Raw genomic sequence first — 20,827 nt, forward strand, 5'->3', positions numbered from 1 at the left:
GACCTATGGTGATGGGGGAGTTCCAGTCTGGGCAAAGTGTCAGCCGTTTGAACAGCATGAGGAGCCTTGAGAGGCTTATAAGGAGAGGTAAGTCTCTTTCTTTTGTGGACATTTCTGGGTCTGCGCATGGGTTCATTCATTCTGTAAACACTGATGGGGAATTCCGGGCTGTGCCAGGCTCTGGGCTGGAGACGCTGTGGCCATGGCAGAAAAAAGCAGGTCCCTTCGGTGGTGAGCTGAAGGGAGGGGCAGGTAGCGTTTCCCTCACTCCTGGCCCTGCTCCCCCACTTGAACCTGGATTAAGGTGGTCCCTGGAGGCCAGCTTCCGGGGCAGAGCGGGATGGCAGGGGTAGCACAGGTCTTAAGTGGGGACCAGCATCGTCCTGCCCAATGCCTGGGCCAGGCTTTCTCTGTTTGGGCTACATGCTTCCAATGTCTTCAAAAAATAATCACAAAAAGGATAGTCATCTTTTCTGCACTTGCCCGAAGCTTCTCATGTATGACTGGGCCGAAATTTGGCAGCAGGCCAGGAGGGAGGCTCTGTGAACACCCGTCAGGGTGCAGCCCAACACCCATTTGTGACCCCTCGGGCACACAGAGGGCTAGGATTACACGGAGAGTGGCGCCCCCCCTCCCCTCCCCTCCTCTCTCTTTTCCTCTCCCTCTGTTTCCCTCCTCTCTCTCCCCCTTCCTCCTTTATTTCAAAAGCAAATGAAGACCCCATTACATATATATTCATCTGACATTTGCTTCTTCCCATTAAACAGTGTCCTGAAGATCTTTCCTTTAAAGATTTATTTACTTATTTGTGAGAGAGAGAGCGAGCATGTGCACATGTGGGGAGGGGCAGAGAGAGGGAGAGAGAGATGCTGAACGGGACTCCCCGCCAAGCACAGAGCCTGACTTAGGGCTCAGTCCCAGGACCCTGAGATCATGAACTGAGCTGAAACCAAGAGTCAGACGCTGAGCCTACTGAGCCACCCCGACGTCCTTTGACCTACCCCTTTTTAAAAAGCTCATACATCTGGACCCAGAAATTCCTAGGATCTTAATTTTTTTTAAAGATTTTATTTATTTATTTGACAGAGAGAGAGAGAGAGATCACAAGTAGGCAGGGGGGCGGGGAAGCAGGCTCTCCGCTGAGCAGAGAGCCTGATGCGGGACTCGATCCCGGGACCCCGAGACCATGACCCCAGCGGAAGGCAGAGGCTTAACCCACTGAGCCACCCAGGTGCCCCAACCTAATTTTTTTTTTAAATGAATTCTTAACACAAGCTAACAAAGATGTAAGAGTGTTGTTCAAAATAGGAAAAAGGAAAAAAAGAGTGAGGATCCTGAAAGCCCACTAACAAAGGACCTGTTGAGAAAGTGTTACCACACCCACCCAGTAAAAAGAGGCATCAGTAGGCTCTGACGTGGAGAGCTCCTCAAGATACCTCGTTCAGTGATCCCGTTCATGTACATTTTTAAATGATTTACATTCAGATACTTGCCTATTTAACAAAAACTTCTATGAGGTTGTGCAGGGACCTGTCGCTGGTGGGGAACTCTGGAGTGTGAGCTGGGAGCTATGGGGATGTTTACTGCTCGTTCTGTGTTCTTGTGTACGGTTTTGAAAAAAACTGTGCATGTATTAATTTTGTTGATAGGTCGGTAACTATGTAGACCTATAGGTAAGCCCAATGTAAATACACAACTATATAAACAGTTTTACAATGAAATCCTCACCTCCTGGAGTGATACTGACTCTTTGAACCTTTATGATGAGCTGTATCTATTATGTATACAGATGGTCTCTAACCTTCCCTCAAACTCACAAGGAAGGTATTATTAGTCCCATTTGGCTGATGAGAAGAGGGTGCCTCAGAGAGTTTAAGTAACTTGCCTGAGGTCACACAGCTAGCTGGTAAGTGACGCCAAGCTCCGCCCCAACCCCCCATATCAGGTGAAAGGGGAACTGAACAGGAAGTCACGAAAGTTGGTCTTGGAGCTGCCTCCTGCTGGTGCCCTTGCTCAAGTCACTGTGCTCCAGAGGCTCTCAGGGTTCTTTCCTCACCCCAGGAGGTAGCTTGTGAGGGTCATAATGAGAATGTGGGAGAAAGAGGCGAACCGAGATAGAACACGCCCAAGAGTTATACCATGAGGCCACAGTTGCAAGGGCTTCGGAATGTCTGATGTGGAACAGCTGTGGAAAGCCCAGCAGACTTCCTGGAGGAGGTGGTAAAGGGTAATAGTACTAACATATGAATCCTTTAATCGACAGAGCCATGTGCCAAGCTCTTTGTACATATCTTCTGCAAAACATCTCACTGGCCCTATGAGGTGGGGGGGGGGGTCATATCTCCTTTTGCCCTGGAAACTGAGGCCCAGGGAGAGTGAGTCCGGCTCAAGTACACATAGCATGAATGGATGGGACTGAAATTCTAGCCCACATCACCAGACCCTGGAGTCTGAGCATCTTACCTCCAACCTCCTCCCTTGCTGCCTCCCCACCCAGCCCATTCACACCTTCTGCATCCCTCCTTCAGGTATGAAAAATTCTAACAACAAAACTGAGCAACGGAGAAACGTCTGCCTGGGGCTCGTCAATGCGAACCAATATGAAGATTTCCACCTGGAGAACACTGCTGACTGCTTCACAAAGTGCTCGGAGTCAAGGAATGAATCCTGTGACCTGGAAAACTTGCAGAGGTAAGAGGGCGTTCTGACTTAGAGCAGGAATGTGGGGCCTCCTTTGACCGAGGCCGGGAGGCTGTTAGGAAGGGACCAAGCTCTCAGCTCATATAGCTTCTGAAAACGCTGCTCCCATCTCATCTTTCCACTCTCTTGTTTGATACCCACATTCCCTCCAATCCACTCACTGAGACTTCTCTGATCCAAGGATTGCAGAGATGAACCAGCCCCCATCCCTACCACTGTGGAAGGTCAGACACAGGCCCAAATGATGATGATTCTAGAGAGCAATCATAGAAAAAGGTGGGCAAGGTGCCAGGTTAACTCAGAGAAAGGAAGACTGCCAAGGCTTCACAGTGGAGGTGATTCACAAAAAGGCTTTGAAGACTGCATAGGAGTTTTCTAGTTGGATCTGAGCAATGTTAGGAGCTACAGGCTTCAGAACTTCAGGGAGTATTGGGGGAGAACAGCAGTGCTTTGAAATGTGAAAGAGTAAGGTGCTGGGGATGGCGGCAACAATGAGGAGGTGGATTGGGTAGGGAATAGGCTAGAAATATAAGCAGGGAGCAGAGTATGCAGGGTCAGATACGCTATACCAGCATGGGAGGAGGTAGAGCAAGGACACATTTTAAACAGAGCAAGAGCATGGTCAATTTTGCATTTGAGAAAGATTGCTCAGGTTTCAGGGAAAGGTACAAGGGTCGTGATGCAGGAGACGTGACCAGGTAGGATCCAAGCATGGTCTGGGTAGGTGTGAAGGCTGAACCACCACCTTCACTACCAACTGGCACAGTACATCTGGAAAGGAGGGATTGATTAGAAATATCATACGATACAGAATCAGTAAGACTAAGAGACTGATAAGACCAACAGGTTCAGAGATATGGGGATAATGGAGAAGAAGGGGTTTAGAACCTAACATCTCGAAGAATCAGGTTCAAAAATATTTTTGTCTCTCTCTCCTCCTCTCTGAATCAAAACTCGCCATCATTCTAAGATACTTGGACAAGCTCATAGCTGGTGCTCAATGCACGTTTGTTGAGAAAAACGAACGAAAACCCTGTGTGCTCAGGTTCAGTGTTAGGACAACAATCTGATTGAGCTATGTCATTTCTGTGATCTGAAAACACTCCTATCCCCCATACCGAACCTCCTCCATTAGCTTCTTTGCTCCGGAAGGCTGTTCTGGGAATTCTTCTCTGTGCTGCCTTATGGTGACAATACGCATTTTGGAAAAAGCAGGGACTTTGGGGTCAGAAGATGTGGATTCTGTTCCCAAACTTAGCAGTTAACCTTCTTTATCTTCACACCCCCATAAAGTCAGTCTGGGCATCAACCCATTTCAACGTATGAATTTGCGGGGAGGCCCACAAACATTCCGTCTCTAACCAGGGCTGTTACGAATAAAGCTGCCAGGAACATTTTTGTACGTGTCTTTTCATGACCATCTACATTCATTTCTCTGGGGTAGGTACCTAGGAGTGGCTGTGATGTCAAAGGTAGATGTCTGGGGTGCCTGGGTGGTTCAGTGGGTTAAGCCTCTGCCTTTAGCTCAGATCATGATCCCAGGGTCCTGGGATCGAGCCCCGAGTAGGGCTCTCTGCTCTCAGCAGGGAGCCTGCTTCCCTTCCTCTCTCTCTGCCTGCCTCTCTGCCTACTTGTGATCTCTGTTTGTCAAATAAATAAATAAAATCTTAAAAAAAAAAAAAAGGTAGACATTTGATGAATTTTGGTCACCACTGCTGAAGTCTTTTGTGCGGGTACATTAGTTTACACTCTCGCTGGCAACGTGTGAAAGTTCCTGCGATGCTTGGTATTACCAGTCGTTTTGGTTTTCACCATTCTGGAAAGGATATGGTGGTACCTCATTTCCTTTTATTAATTTTGATAGCTTTGTAAAGGTACAACTTACATACTCTCCAGTCTATACATTGTTAGAGCACGGTTGAATAACTTAAGGTATATAATGCAATATAAGGAACCAATAAGACAATCATTTTACGGACACTTCCACCAGCCCCCAAAGGACCCTTGTGCCTGTTTGCAAGCCATCTGGGCTCGCATCCCCAGCCACTGAACCACTGATCTGCTTTCTACTTCCAGAGATTTGCTTTTTCTGGTTGTTTTCTAAAAGGGCATCATACAACATACTGTCTTTTGAGTCTTGTTTCCTTCACGTACACTGCTTTTGAGTTATATTCATACATTAGCCTGTATCAACAGTTTGCTCTTTTTTTTTTTTTAAATCACTGAGTAATATTTCATTGTGTGGACATGCTATGATGTGTTTATTCATTCATCAGTTGATGGACAATTGGATCGTTTCCAAATGAATATTATTTATTATGAATATAATGATTATGAATAACGCTGCCATGAACGTTCGAATTCAGATCTTTGTAGACTTACGTTTTCGTTTCTTTTGGGTAAATGCCTAGGAACAGAATTGCTGGGATATCTGATATGCTTCGCTTTATAAAAAACGCCCATCTGTTCCTCAAAGGATATCTTTTGCTTTCCCATCAGCATGAAAGAGGGCTGTCGTTCTAGTCCATTTTTGCAACATTGTCAGTTTTCTCGGCTATTGTGGTCATCTGGTGTCAGTGGTAGCTCACTGTGGTTTTAAATTGTGTTTCAGAAATGACCAGTGATGTTGAGCGTCTTTTCATGTGGTGATTAGCCATTTGTATCTTTTCTTTGGTAGAAATGACTATTCAAATCTTTCTTTTTTTAAATAGGGTTTTGTCTTCTCATTGCAGAGTTTTAAGAATTACTTTTTAAAAAGATTTTATTTATATGAGAGAGGGAGAGAGAGAGAGCATAAGCAGGGCGAGGGGCAGAGGGAAAGGGAGAAGCAGACTCCCTGCTAAGCAGGGAGCCTGATTCGGGGCTTGATCTCAGGACCCTGAAATCATGACCTGAGCTGAAGGCAGATGCTTAACTGACTGAACCACCCAGGCACCCAGAGAATTCTTCATGTATTCTGCATGCCAGTCCTTTATCAGATGTCGATTTGCAAATATTTTCTCTCAGTGTATGTCTTGTCTCTTTGTTTCCTCAGTGATATCCTTTGAAGATCAAAAGCACTTAATTTTGAGGAAGTCAGATTTAAATGTGTGTTTGTGTTTGATATCATATTAGAGAAACTTTCATCCAGCTACAGATTTTCTAAATTTTCTTCTATAAGTGTATGTGGTTTTGGCTCTTAAAATTAGGTTATACATTTGGAGTTAATTTTTTATACATGTATGAAGTAGATGTCTTTATTATTATCATTATGATTATTTGCATTTGGGTATATGATTATTTCAACACCATTTATTGAAAAGAATGCTTTCTCCACTTAACTGCCTCTGGGAGGGCATTCCATTGATGGGCTAAATGGGAGCTCCTGGAATGTCTTCTCCCTACCAAGATAGTAAACCAGAAACCAAAGTACATCCCTGGGGAGAACTGCAGAGATTAATGCCACCATAAAGGACTTGAGAGATGCGTGGGAGGGGCAGTGATGCCTATCATAGCTCAGTAACTGCCGATCTTAGCTCACCAGAAGCCAGCTGGACGTTGGGGAATGCCTGTGGACTATCCTACACTTAATAGGGCAGTGAGGGGCGCCTGGGTGGCTCAGTGCCTTCAGCTGAGGTCATGATCTCAGGGTCCTGGGATGGAGGCCCGCATCGGGCTCTCTGCTTGGTGGAGAGCCTGCTTCCCCCTCTCTCTCTGCCTGCCTCTCTGCCTACTTGTGATCTCTCTCTGTCTCTCTGTCAAATAAATTAAAAAAAAAAAAATTGGGCAGTGAATCCAATCGCAGCTGCGGTCCCAGGGGAAATCAACACAACCCCTGGCAACTGACACATTGCATGGCTAATGCCTTGTTCTCTATCCCAGTTTTCAAGGGCTACTGGAAATGGTTTACTTTGACCTGGCAGAGCCAACAATAGACTACCATGGTTTCCTCTATGCTCTGTCAATCCTCCTGATCTCTATCCTCATTCAGTTCACAGAGACCTTAGTAATCTTGACACTCTTCAGAGCACTGTTACTCTGGCCCACTATGTTGGCAACATCATGGGGATTGGATCTGATGAGTAAAATTAGCAAGTAGTTTAGATGCCTTAGGGAAACAGATGTGGACTAGAGGATGGGAAGTAAACCCCACAAGAATTCAGGAGCCCTTCACCTCAGGGAATTTTCTGGGCATTCAGAGGTCTGGAGAACATCATGATATCCATTCTGGGGGTGAAGGCAAGTTGTTGAGCCTCACACCATTTACAATGTAAAAAAAAAAAGGACAGTGTGGAAAAACACATCTCATGCAACCATGAACCAAAGATATCTGCGTGGCTATGCTAATATCAAAGAAGATGGTGTTTAAACAGGAGTCGACTTTGCATCTATGCTTTAGACTTTCTGACTCTGTGTTACATTTCACAACTAAAATAATTTTCAGGTGTTCTGAGAACCAAATCAGGAAATCTTCCCTCAAGAAAAGGAATTGCATTGTTTTGTGAGGCCAAAGAATTTTTAAGTGCATGTATCTATGCAAATATATATGTGTGTATTTATATATAGAGAGAAATACAATTAAGTGCTTATATATATAATTATAATTCACTATTATATTTGGTAACAATGAAAGTTACAATACTTATTTAGACTTTTAAAAGGTATATAAAAGCTAGACACTTTGTGTATCTCAGTCAATGGGTTTCAACAATCTCATTCTGCTGCTTCGGGCTGGCTGGTGTTCTAATGGCAGGTACTGGCTAAAATTCGAGTACCATCTGCTGGAGAATCCGACGAGCATAGTGAATATGTCTTTTTTGAAGGCTGCTGTCCAGAATATCAGCACCCACATCTCAGAAGACCTGTTCTTCTCCCTGATGCCTTCCCAGGTAAAGAGTTCCCTATCCCTGTTGGCTGGTTCTGACTCCATTTCCCTCCGCCATATTTTTCAGAATTCTGAGAGACTCCCGGTCTGTGTTGGGTGCCCACCAAAGCTTATCCCTTGTATGTCCCATTTGATAGCGCTCTGTCACTTTGCTAATGGTGCTAGTGAGTTGCTTGGGTGGGTGGATCCAGGTGACGGTGACCCAGGGCATGAGGCTGGTATAATTCGGAAGACCACCCAATCGAGAGTCAGGGGATCTGAGTTCCAGTCCTGGACTCCCCACTCCTTTACTAGGCGTTTTCCAGGAAACCCCTTCCCCTCTCTGGGCCCCAGAGCTCTCATCTGTAAGATGAGCTCTAGATTTACATGGGTCTGGATTTAAGTCCCAGCTCTGCCCTTTACCAGCTAATGTGATATTGGGTGCATGACCGGAATTTTTTGAGCCTTGGTTGTCCCATCTGCAAAATGGTGCTGGCGTGGCCCACTTGCAAGGTTGTGGGAGATAAGGCACTGGGAGTGCTGGGTGCAGGGGGCAGGGTGCAGCCTCCCTAAAAGGGTGAAGCTGAGTGAGGAAGTTCAGGCAGCAGGCAAGCTGGCCATCATCGAGGTCCTTCTAGATCTGTCTGGAAAAGAGGACATGAAAGAAAGGGCCCTTATTAATGTGACCCATCCTCTGCATGGAGGCACCCACTGGCCCTGGAGATCACCTCATGTCCTTTGACAAGGGTCCAGACTGAGAAGGAGAAAGTTGGGTCCTTTGCCTCCAACCTTACAATGTAATGTTCCAGCACCTATGGGATGCCTTTGAGGCAGGACCCGGTGAGACCAGGCTACAGGCCCAGTGGACCAGTGAGGTCCAGAATGAACAAATCACCAATGAAATTTATTTTACTATTTTAACCATTGTTCACTTTTACAAAACTTGCTGTTGGGCAGGAGGTGGAAATCACATTCTGTGTGAAGTTTTATATTTTCCACCTCTGCTCACACAGTCTCTCTTCCTAGGGGCTTTATTCTTTCCAGTTATTCCCAGGTCAGTACCCAGACACCATGATCCTAAAGTCTTGTGAAAGCACAGCTGCTGGCAGGACACAGGCCAGAAGTGCACCATAGCATACCACCCCTCACACACTTGCTGGTTGAACTTCACCGCACACTCAGCCTGACTGTGACGGGAGGTCACACAGCTACCTGGTTAGCCCCATTCTCCATAGTGGGACAAACTGAGGGTCCATGAGGGCTGCGGCTTCTCTGTAGGCTCACAGCCTGGACCGAGCCAAGCTAGCTGTGTGGCCCCAGGGGTCCTGCCTCTCAGAGTGATGCCCTCAGGTTCTGTCCCACCCCCCGGTGCCTTAGTTTCCCCTCCGAAGTGGGGGAATGGCAAGAGCCCCATGTTGAAGGCTGGAAGCCTGGGGTAGAGATGGGAACTCTGGGGTCTGTGGTTCCAGGTTCCAGGGCTGGTGACAGAGGACGAGCATGAACACCCCGACAGAGTCCGGCTGCCCAGGAGTCTCTTTGAATCCCTGCAGGAGAACAGGTCGGAGGTCTTGCTGGCCATCACTATCCTGGACGTCGGTCCGGGGAATCTGTTCAAGGTGAGGAGAGACCTAGTGGGGGCTCAGGGCAGCTCAGTGGGTCAATGCTTGGTTCACCAGGGCCCTGTGCCCCAGCTTGCCTTCTCTGGAGTCTTGGCTGTGGGTCCCCATGGGGATGAAGAAGGGGATGAGCCTGTGGAGAGCATTTCTAAAGCGGCCTGAGGTCACCCCAGACTTCTGTCTCTGGAGTCTGTGCACTGCACACTCACACTGGTCACACTCAGATGTTTGGATCCACACGTCCGTGTCCTTGGACTTGTATGTGTAGCCCAAGTATCCCCCTGTGTGTCTTTGTGCATGGCCAAACGTGCATGTTCTTTCATACTCCTGGTGCACATGCCATCATGCATGTCATGTGCAGACACATGACTGTGTCTGCACAAGCAAGTGCACCCGTGTTCTTGCAAATGGGTCCTGGGCGAGCATCTTCAGAGGCGGTAATGCACTCATGTGTGGATAGAGTGCACCATGAGTGCCCTCTATTTGGGGCTGATCTCTCTTCCAGCCCTGTGCTCCTCCAGCTCAAAGGGCAGAGGAGCTCTGGGGCCAGCAGTGGAGAACTGTTGTGTGGATGGCTTTGCGACCAGTCCGCCTCGGTGCGGGGCTCCCTGTGATCCAGCCCGGGTAGGAGACTGCAGGGGGCCGCAAGAAGAAGGTTGCCCATGGTCCCTGGGTCCCCTGGTCCCCTAGCCACAGACTTTGCTCTCCAGGCAAGGGCCATGGGTCCTGGAAGTTCCCAGGAACCCCCATCAACGCTGGGCTGGGAAAGCACCTTCTAACGCCCAGCCCCCCATCTCTCTCCACAGGGACCCCAGCTCAGCCTGCAGGATGGCAGCCGTGTGTTGAATAATCGCCTGGTGGGCCTGAGCTTAGGCAGTATACCTGTCAGAAGGCTGGCTGAGCCTCTGGAGATCACCTTCTCCCACCAGCACCTACCCCCTGTGAGCCCCCAACCCAAACCTGGCAGCTTCTGAGGGACAGACAGGCGGGGGGGTCACACACAAGCATATGGACAGCCAGGCGCAGGACTCTGCCCCTCCCAGCCTTCCACGTCCCCCCAGCCACTAAGACCACACACACGGGGACGCCCAGGGACCCATGCCACCTGCACACGAATGTCCACTTGACCCGCAGACACCCTCCCACTCGTGCTTACAGAGGAGCACCAAGGACGTGGCAAACCCATGAGTACGCACACGGGTTTACACGCCCGCCCACATATACACTCCCCTAAAGGCACATGTACGCAGACATGCTACCCTCCCCGCGCCGCAGCCCCACAGTGTCCACACCTCTCAACATGCTGATCCACGCACACCAAATGGTGCACTTCATGGTCCTGCGTGACCCGTGGGGTGAACCTTGCTTCCTACCCAACGCACACCCCGGGGGTGGGGGTAGGGCAACCTGTCCTCTCCCTTCCCTTCCCCGAGCTCTGCTCTCCTCTCTCCCAACCTCCCCCTGCCTCATCCTGCCTCCCCCTGACTCCCACTCTCTGGTTTCAGAACATGGCCCTCAGCTGTGTGTTCTGGGATGCGACTAAAGGTAGGAAGGGAGGGTGTGGGGGCCAGAGATCCACAGGTGGGGGCCCCTCCCCTCCCTTCCTCTCTGGCTCCCTCCACTCCCCCAAATGCTCATACACTCCCCTATGTTCCCTGCCCTTCCTGTCCACGGTCAACAGGAGACTGGTCTTCCATGGGCTGCTCCACGGAGCTCAGAGCCAGGAAGACCATCTGTCGCTGTGACCATCTGACCTTCTTCGCTTTGCTGCTGGTAAGGGCCCACCCACCCTGATCCCTGCAGTTCTGGAGACACCGAGGTTTCCTGGCAGGGTCCAGAGCCTCTGGGATGTGTGAGGCCTGGCCTCCAACTGATGGGGTCCTGGTTTGGGGGGGGTCGCCCACAGAAGCCGATCTTGGACCAGGCCACCGTCCAGTCCCTCATTCGCATTTCCCAGGCTGGCTGCGGAGCCTCTATGATCTTCCTGGCCTTTACCATTGTCCTCTACGTTGTCCTAAGGTGGGTGATCCCCCACCCCCATCCCAAGTCTCCCGCTTGTCCTCAAGGGTGGGAGCAGAACAGGTTAGAAAGCTCCCTGCTTGTGTAGCTTTATACTGATAGCCTCTCCAAACTTTACTTTCCTCATCTATAAAATGGGGTTGGGGGTTGAAATGTGTCAGAGCTATTTCAGTTGGTAGTGGCAGGAACTCAACTCAAATTCACTTAAACACAATGGGGAATATGTGGTTGGTGGAATGATTCTCCCTTTAGGCATGGTTGGATCCAGGGGCTCAAAAGATGTCCCCCGGACTTGCACTCCCTCTGCCTCTCCCAAATTTGCTTTCTCCTTTGTCAGCCATGTCAAGCAGCTTCTTCACTCTCAGGGACCTTGGGAAGCCCAGGGATTGTCTCACAGCTTCTTAGCTTGCTAGGCAGCAAATTTTCTATACCAAATTCCAACACTGAAGCCTTTTTTTCTCAACATTTTATTTTGATATAATCGTAGACTAACAGGAAATTACAATAATACTGTATAGAGTCCCTTGGTTTCTTTATCCAGCTTTTCCTGGTGGTAACGTTTTCTAGAACTGTAGTATTATACCAAACCAGGAAATCGACATTGGTACAGTGCCAGAGGACATCTTCTGCAAATTTTTACATGCATTTGTGTGTGTGTGTGTGGTGCGGGGTGGGGGTGGGGGGTTCTATGCAATTTTATCCCACATATAACCAGAGCAGAGTTTTGCTGGTCTCACTTGGGTCATGTGCCCATGTGGTCAAGAGATTGATGACATTGATTGGCCAGGCCAGGTCATATGATTGCTCTTGGATATGAGCCAACAAAAGGCCAACCTCACCCCAAACCTCAGGGCTGCCAGCAGGGAAGGGTTTTTCTCAGAGACACGTAGTTCTGTTTCCAGAAGGAAGAGCAGGTGTAGGACAGGCAGAGATCACTGTGGCCTGTGCTTAGGCTCTCTGGGTCCAGACCAGGGCTCTCCATGTACCTCTTTGCCTCTGTCCTCAACTGGCCCTGGGCTGCAGCCCTGTCTAGCATCCCCCCACCCCATCTCAGACTAAAGCATGAGTGTGAGCAGTGCCAGCCCTGCTCCCCACCAAGTCCGATTCTGGAGCACAGTCCCCATTCCCAGTAAGGTGAGTGGGACTTGCCAGTGGTGGACCTCATGAGCCAGGCCTGGCACGCTGGGAGGACTCGTCACCATCTGTCATGGGTGGGCTTTGACATCTCAGGTGAGGTGGACACGATGCCTCATACTCCCATCTAGGCACCTGGGCTCCTATCCCTCTAATGAGAGCCCTCGGAATCTGATTTGCTAGGAATTCCGAGTGGGAGCTCCACAGAGAGGGAGTGAATCTCCATCCTCTCTGGGCCTCACCCTACTACATCCTGGCCTCCTACCTCTGTGCCCTGTGGGTCGGTCCATTCACTCAAATAATGCGGGCAGGGCCCCCTGCTGCCTGTTGTGCTGGCGCTGAACAAATCACAATGAAATTTATTTTACCGTTACCGTCAGAGGGGAGGGGAGGGGGCTACCCTGTGCTGCAGGAAACTTCCAGATCAGCATGGGCTAAGTGGCATTCAGAGACAGCTTCCTGAGGAGGAAATGCCCAGGGAAGTTTCTGAAGGAAGAGTAGGAAAAGGCATTGAGAGCAGAGCAGAGCAGAGGCGAAGTCTGGGAGGGGTGGAAAAGCAGGGTGCAGTCAGGGAATTGCCAAGTGTGCGGTTTGGCTCTAGCACGGCGTGGAGGATGAGGCCTGTGGGACGTGGACCCTCCCAGGGCCCTGTAAGCCAGGAGAGAGAGAGAGCTCCTGTGCCCCAGCCTGGTGGCACTCATCCTGGGTGTGTGTGGGGGGGTGCTGGCAGGGGCGGACCAGGGGCGGTGGGGTGGGGAGCCTGCAGTGCAGGTCCTCCCGAACAGGAACTGTGGCCCCGCCTCCTGCCGCCTCTCATGGGCCTTCTTGCCCCAGGTGCTGCTGGCAGAGGTTCAAGTCAGAAGACGCCCCCAAGATCCATGTGGCCCTGAGTTTGAGCTTGTTTCTCCTGAATCTCACCTTCTTCTTCAATATGGGGTATGGTCCCCAGCTGTCGGGTGCCACCTGCCGGGCCCGGGGGGCTGTCTTCCACTACTTTCTGCTCTGCACCTTCACCTGGATGGGCCTGGAAGCCTTCCACCTCTACCTGCTTGTCATCAAGGTCTTCAACACCTACTTTGGGCACTACTTCCTGAAGCTGAGCTCCGTGGGCTGGGGTAGGTGCAGCTCGGGTGGGCGGGGAACGTGGCCGGGATTGGGAGGGGTGGGAGGAAGAACTGTTTAGGGCAGAGGGCTTGAGGCCCGGGCAGCTGGAGGGGATTCTGGAGGAGGACGTGCCAAAGGAGCCCCAGCGATGCTGTACCTCCTCCCCCGTTGTACCCAGGCCTGCCTGCCCTCATCGTCTTTGGCACCGGGACTGCAGACAGCTATGGCCGCTACACCATCCGTGACAAGAGCAACGTCACCACCCTGGAGCTGTAAGAGGGGGTTGGGGGCGGGCCGCAGTGACATCAGGCCCCTGGCTGCACACAACTGGGCCAGTGGGATGTCTCGGGAGAGGAGGGGATCCTGGGAAGAGAGACCAAGTGGAGGCAAAGGACTCTCCAGCTAGCTCACAGTCTGCAGGGGTAAACTGAGGACTGGAAGGAGAAAGTGCAATGAGACGGGGGGTCTGAGACGGGAGAGAGTGAGCTGTGGCAGGATGCCTTGCTCTAGCCTGGCCACCACCAACCCGTATGGCACCTTTGGGCAGATTTAAAAAGGTATCCCCTCCCTCCCCACTCTGCCAACCTGCCGTGCAGGGGGCTCAGCCTGGGGAATGGGAGGTGAGCTAGATTTCATCCTGATCTGCCCCCCCACCCCAGCCAGGTGCCCTTGTGCAGGACCCAAGCTGCCCAACGTTGGTGGCAGGCCTGGTTCTAGCTAGGTGCTGCCTCTGAATTTCTATGTGGGCTAGCCTGGCCTCCTCTGGGGCTTCAGTCTCCTCATTTGTACTGGGGTGGGGGGTGGTGATGGACATTCTCTTGGGTCTTTTGCTCTGCAGTGCAGGAAGCATGGGGCTGAGTAAGCCTTCTCCAAGGTGCCCTCCCCAGGGCCCATGGCTCTGTGCTAAGAGAGGCTGGTGGGGTGTTGGTCCTGTCCCTAGAGCCTCAAATGCAGGGGCCACAGGGGCCGGGGAGGTGACATATGTGCACACAGGGGCCCAGGTAGGGACTGTAGTAGATTGGCAGTCGCATACCTACCTAATGTCCCTCAGGTGAGCATGCAAAGAGCTGCCAGCTGTATGCTTTTGTAAGAAAAGCAGAGGGGCGCCTGGGTGGCTCGGTGGTTGAGCATCTGCCTTTGGCTCGGGTCATGATCCCAGGGTCCTGGAATCGACCCTGGAGTCCTAGGATCGAGCCCTGAGTCCTACTCTCTGGTCAGTAGGGAGTCTGCTTCTCTCTTGGCCTCTCCATTCCCTCACCCCCTACTTCCCACTGCTCATGCTTCCTCCCTCACTCTCCCTCAAATGAATAAATAAAAGCTTAAAAAAAAAAAAAAAAGGAAAGCAGAAATCTGGATGCTTATGCCAAACCTCATGCTTTTTAAAGGGTGGTCATTAGTTTAATTTTTTTTACAATACAATGTGGGGTAAACCAAACATGTTTTGGGGCCACATTGGCTCCTTTGCACTTGCTGGTCTGAAGACATGGCAGATTGGAGCCTCATGACAGCCCCTCCCCAGGAGAATGGGGGGGTTGGTGGGGAGTGGGGGTGGGGGAAGGGGTCTTTTGGGTCACAGAAAGTCGGTCAGGGGAGAGTGCCGGGGACTTGCTGGGTGGGGGCACGTCTCCAGCCCTGGTGGCCGTCTGCCTCCTCCAGGTGCTGGTTCCAGGAGAAGACGGATGTCTCTGTCCTCTATGTCACCGTCCACGGCTACTTCCTCGTCACCTCCCTCTTCAGCGCTGTGGTCCTAGGTCTGGTGGCCTGGAAGATTTTCACTCTGCCCAGGGCCACAGCAGGCAAGGAGCAGGGACCCAACTGGAAGGGGGTCCTCACCGTGCTGGGGCTCTCTAGCCTGGTGGGCGCCACGTGGTGGCTGGCCATCCTCACGCCGCTGGGCTGGTCCACCATCTATATCTTCGCCCTCTTCAACTCCTTGCAAGGTGAGGCTCCGGGGCCAGGCATGTGATGCTTCGCCTAATCTGTGAGGGGGTGTTTTGGGTGTATGTAGAGGGGTGGATGGCAAGACACAGGATTCTGCTCGGGCTGGCTGACCTCCTGGGAGCTGGCACCAGCCACCCAACTGAAGCCGATACTTCCCCTATTTTTCCTTCCGGAGCTGTGTGTAGTGTCTTACCCTCTCTCTGTGCAAACTCCTTCCCTCTCTCCACTGGCCCTTTCCCACCCGGGGTCCCAAATGGTTTTTTCCATCCCATGTGACCTTCCGTGGCATGTGGTTTGATTCAGCTTGGTCTGTGTTCTCAGGAGAGTCAAGGATCAGATCAGGCCATCTTGGGTTAGGTGTCCACCTCTGGTCCAGGCAGCTGTGACCAGGAGGTCAGGGGCACGTGACATGACAGGCACAGGACGCGGATGGTCTGTAAGGAATTTTGGTGGCAGAAGAACGTGATTAGCAGAGGAAATGACTGATAGGTGTGCTCCCTGCCCCTGCAGGGTCTTTCCTTCAATATCCAGGGGTCGGGATCGAGCTCTGAGTCCTACTCTTTGGTAGGAGAGGTCCAGGCGTCCGGGGTGTGACTGATGGCTCCCCCTTCCTCTTCGCTCCCCACACAATGTCATACACGGGCATCACAGCCTAAGAGAAACCGCTGTGAAGGGACTGATGAGGTGTGCTTTGACTTTGAGTCCAAGTCTCACATCAGTGGCCGGAGGCCCACCCAAACAGGGCTGACTCCCAGGGCCTCCTGAGGCCCTGCGGCATTGTGGTTGGGTGGCCGTGGGGATAAGCAGACCCGGAAAGGAACCCTGGTTCCACACACCACCTCAGCAAGTCCCCTAGTCCCTCCAATCATCTTTAAAGCTGGGACAAAGCTGGTATTTTTCTCATCAGATTTTGCGATGAGTAACTGAGCTAATGCTTGTGGAAGACACAGATGGTCCCCCAGGGAAGAATCATGAGTCCTCATCGGGAACATCCCGGGGTTGGGGAGGGAGGCACCTTGAAACTAGACTGTGTCAGTATTCTTCCAGGGACCACCTTTTGTGTTTCAGCCTGAACACTTGAATCTACACCTAACCCAAGATGGCCTGATCTGATCTGTGTTTAAGCCTGAACACTTGACTCTATGGAGCTGAGTGCAAGTGCCTCAGTACGTTGCTCTTCCAAACACAATGGTCCTTAGTGTGCTGGAACGCGTCTCCATCATTTGGTGGTTGTTTCGAGTTTTAGTTGTAAACTCCTTTTAAACCCATACAGCATTTTGACTTTTCTATCAATTTCTGTGCTTACTCTAATTTTCATACCTCCCACTTTCCTGCTTCTTCCTGCTGGCGGGAGTCCCGGAATAACTCTTAGCGGAGCATGGCAGAAGCTGGTCTGCATGGAAATGCCTTTATTTCACTCTTCCCTTTCTGTGATAGCTGTACATCTATGTGATTGTCAGGGCCTCCGTTTCTCTCTTCCAAGATTTCTCTTTGGTTCTTGGTGGGGCATTGGTTTCGTTTTTGCCCATTGTTTCTTTCCATCAGTTCTTGAACTTTTGTAATGGAGCGATCTGTCTCTGTGCAGCTGCTGGCCAGGCTGCCCAGCGCCTGGCGCGGTGGGGAGGGGTGGGGTCCGCACACAGGCTCACGGAGGCCCCCTCCTTCCCAACAGGTGTCTTCATCTTCTGCTGGTTCACCATGCTCTACTTCCCCAGCCGGAGCACCGTGGCCTTCTCCTCTAGCGTGCCCCGAGCCGACCAGGTCCACACCATGTCTCATGAATAGGAGGCCTCCGTGGGGTCAGGCTGGGAGCCGGCCTCACGTTCTGGACTCAGCTCTGACTCCCCAGGTGGCCTCAGGCTGCCCCCTGTCTCGCTCTGGGCTTCAGTTTCCATGTTTTTACAATGTGGCTGGGGAGGGAGGAGATGGGGACCAGGGGGGACCACTTGGCCTCAAAGGTTCCGTCCAGATACTCTGATGGGTCCTGAAGTCCACGAATCGAGGATAGTAGGAATCTAAGTTTCTGATTCCCCGAAGACCCCTGCCAGCACAGAGAGGTGCCCCCTCATCCCTACCCCCACCTGAAGACCCCTGCCAGTACCGCCCCCTCTCCCCACCCCCACCTCCTCTGCCTTCATAGCCAAGCAGCTCATCTCTGCCTTTGGCCACCTCTGGTCTCCCCTTGAAGGAACCCAGCCTCTCCCCTTCCTCCCCCTTCCATTGCCCCCCCACCCCCACCCTATGGCTGCCTGTCCCCACCCCCTCAGGCACTGGGGCAGTTGTGGACTAGAGCTTTAGGTCTATCTTCAAGGAATGAGCTCCCGCCATTCAGGGGGCTGCCAACCCTCCAGCTCTCCCGGGACACGGAATTTCAGAGAATGCCATTTCTTCGGTAGTGGATGTCATACCACTAGTGGCTGCCCCCGGGTTCTGATGGCTGCTTGTGTGGTCTGACCTCCAATCCGCCCGTCCCTGTGAGCTGGAGGGTGAATGGTCCAGAGCTCTGCACATGGGAGGGCCGAGGGCCAGGGCAGGGGAGCCGCGGGTGGAGCTAAGTGGAGAGAGAGCAGGCTTTTCCCCCAGAATCCCGTGCAGCAGGCACGTCGGCCTCACTCCCCAGCTCAGCCCGGCCCGAGCCTGGCATGGTTCAGGCCCCAAATAAGTATCTGTTGGCTGAAGAGCTGGATGTGCGAATTTGGTATCCGCTGGGCAGGGTTCTGAGCTGGGGAGGGTCTCGGGCCAGATGCAGCACGGGTCTGTGTCACCTCCAGTGGCTGGCCTCTGTTTCACAACATTGCGCTGGTTTCCTCAGTAGGAAACAAAAGAGGCAGGGATGAGAGAGAGAGAGATATAATCAACAGATAAACCAACTCAAAGAAAGAAAAAAAGAGTGGAGGGGAGAGAAAGACAGCAGCATCCTGGCCAGTCACCCCAGGTAATCATGCCCCAGCTCCAACCTTAAGTTCCTAACCCCTGGGGTCATCTCGCCTTCCCTGCTTACCGCCCCCCCCCCCCCCTTGCCAGTGTGCTTTGCCAAGGTCAGGCACCTGCTAGAGGTGAGAAGCCACTATTAGGAGACTGTCCCCCACAGTCCCTGGGCTGCCAGCTCACCTCCTGCTCCCTGATGTCTGTGCCCCGTGGATGTCCTCTCTTCTCCCTCCTCCCACCCAGCAAACGAGCAAACGGATGAAAGACAGGAAGGCAGAGGCCCTTGCTTTATGCAAGCGGCTGTGTTCCTGGAAGAGAAATTCTAGGGTGTGGACAATTGCAACAGTTAGAGCCACATTATATCAGGTTTTGTGAACAAGCTTGGTGGGTTTGGGGACTTAGGTTTACAGACATCTGATTCTCACACTGGAGGGCTGGGCTCCCTGACCCCCAAATCTCAGAGTTTCTGAACACAACCCTGCGTGCTCTACAGCTGCTTCCGTGTCTGATGGGCCTGGGTTCAAAGTCCAGCGCTGCTACTTAGGCCCTGTGTGATGCGGGGCATGTCACCTCACCTCTCTGAGCCTCAGTGTCTCTGTCCATAAAAATAGAGGTCATCAAGTTCTTGCCTCAACCTGAGAGCATTAAGTGAGGTGGCAAAAGTCAAGACCCTGGTATTGGAGATTCCTGCGGCTTAAAGAAAGGGCAGGGGGCACCTTTGTGTGAAGCGTGAGCCTTTGAGACCTGTGTGTGACATGGGAGGGGTATGAAGGGCTAAATCTACCTTCCAGATTCCTTCTACAGCCTCTGCCAAGTGGACACCAAGTGGACCGGCCCCCTGTGTGGGAGGAGGAGATTGAGGCTCAGAGAGGTCCAGCAACCTGCCCAAGGCTACTCAGCACACAGGGCTGATGCAGAGCTGGGCTTTTCTGAGCTGCCCATTCTTCCCCCCAGAGCATTTCCTGGGTTCCAGAACTATTGCCTCCGCCGTGATCCCTGAGTCTCCTGAGGCTCTGGCTTTCCCAGTTGGATGTGGGAGCAACAAAACCATAGCCACCAAGTGGGCTGGATTTCCTGGTGCCAATGGAGAGGGAAGGTGGGGAGATGTGCTTAATGGTGGGGATGTGTCCCTTTCCACTGACTGTCTAGCTCAGGGCCAGGCAGGGGCAGAGGGGCTGGGGTCCCTCATTACCTGGGGTCACCCTAAAAGCGGCTCCAAGTGCCAAGCTGAGCACGTGCTAAGGGCAGGTGGTAAAAATGCACCCCAAGTCCCAGTGCAGCTGGATGGGGCTCCACCATCACCACAGAACCACAGCAGCAGTCTGGGAGATGGGCGGCACCAGGCTTAAAGGCAGAAGGCACAAACTCCAAGGTCAGCCCGTCTGGACCACATTCTCCCTCTGCAACTCTCATTGGGCCAGTTCCTCCCCTACTGAGCCCATAAAGCAGGCAGAGCAGTAGGGCCCCACAGAATGGATGAAGGCTTCAGGGACATTCTGGCTGGGAAGGCTGCCTGGTGTCTGGACCCCCGGCCCAGCGTGAAAGTGACTGAGCCACAGCTTTGCTCCGGGCCACCGTGGTCATCTGCAAGGAGGGCCTCCCGCCACGCCTCCCTGCCTGATTCTTTTTGCTCTGTACCAACTTCTTCATTCCTTGTAAGTTTCACTATGTTACAACAAATGTGCAGGAAATAAGAAGACGTACTGACCCTGTGCTCCCAGATGGATAACTTAATATCAAAAAACAGCAACCCAGGTGCCTGGGTGGCTCAGTGGGTTAAGCCGCTGCCTTCGGCTCAGGTCATGATCTCAGGGTCCTGGGATCGAGTCCTGCATCGGGCTCTCTGCTCGGCAGGGAGCCTGCTTCCCTCTCTCTCTCTCTCTGCCTGCCTCTCCATCTACTTGTGATTTCTCTCTGTCAAATAAATAAATAAATAAATAAATCTTTAAAAAAAAAAAAAAAAGACAGCAACCCTTCACAAATTAACCTAAGAATACAACACAGTTCCAATAAAGATTTTAAATGGTATTTTCTTAGACTCCCCCCAAATGTTCTGTCACATTCATACAGAGGCAGATGGCTCTCAAATACCTAAGTTAACCTTAATGAAAGAGAACGTAAAAAGAAGATTTGACCTGCAGATGTAAAGATATTACAAGGCCATACTGGTGAGTCCAATATGGGATCCGAGCGGGGATAGGCATGAAGGCCAGTGGAGCAGAAAAAAGGGCTCATCAGCAGATTTATACACACCTGGGGGTCTTATGGCACAACAATAGCGGCATCGCCAATAAGGGACAGATCGTCTCATGATGATGTTGGAAAAGTGGCTCGTTATATGAGGAAAAATAAAACAGGACCCCTCCCTAACTTCTTATCCACAGATGGGCTCCAGGCAGAGTAAAGTTTCTCGAAGGAATGGCAAAACAATAAAGTTAATGTAGTAAAATATTTCTGTGACCGAAGGACAAGGAAGGACTTCTCAAACAAAAAATCATAAGCACAAAACATCAGACCAAGAGCGGGTACGTTTCATTACATC

The 20,827-nt window shown here is 51.6% G+C and overlaps 1 protein-coding gene across 1 annotated transcript; it reads left to right on the plus strand.

The window, feature by feature from the left end:
• The first annotated feature begins 5 nt into the window (after positions 1–5).
• ADGRG3 (adhesion G protein-coupled receptor G3) lies at positions 6–20,396 on the plus strand. The gene is made up of 12 exons (XM_059382280.1): positions 6–87; positions 2,529–2,691; positions 7,433–7,568; positions 9,013–9,159; positions 9,966–10,100; positions 10,665–10,704; positions 10,841–10,932; positions 11,066–11,178; positions 13,147–13,427; positions 13,595–13,688; positions 15,073–15,356; positions 17,030–20,396. The coding sequence occupies exons 1-12, from the start codon at positions 6–8 to the stop codon at positions 17,140–17,142; spliced, it is 1,680 nt and encodes a 559-aa protein (XP_059238263.1). The 3' UTR covers positions 17,143–20,396.
• Positions 20,397–20,827: the final 431 nt, after the last annotated feature.

Source organism: Mustela nigripes, chromosome 17 (assembly GCF_022355385.1).
Source record: "Mustela nigripes isolate SB6536 chromosome 17, MUSNIG.SB6536, whole genome shotgun sequence".
Classification (NCBI taxonomy): Eukaryota; Metazoa; Chordata; class Mammalia; order Carnivora; family Mustelidae; genus Mustela; species Mustela nigripes.

What these genes read in the sequence shown, in the direction of transcription:
- ADGRG3 (XM_059382280.1), top strand. Translation starts at nt 6, where the DNA reads ATGGTGATGGGGGAGTTCCAGTCTGGGCAAAGTGTCAGCCGTTTGAAC. An exon ending in CCTTCTTCGCTTTGCTGCTG is followed by an intron (nt 10,933 to 11,065) that starts GTAAGGGCCCAC and finishes GGTCGCCCACAG; the next exon opens with AAGCCGATCTTGGACCAGGC. An exon ending in CCTCTTCAACTCCTTGCAAG is followed by an intron (nt 15,357 to 17,029) that starts GTGAGGCTCCGG and finishes CCTTCCCAACAG; the next exon opens with GTGTCTTCATCTTCTGCTGG.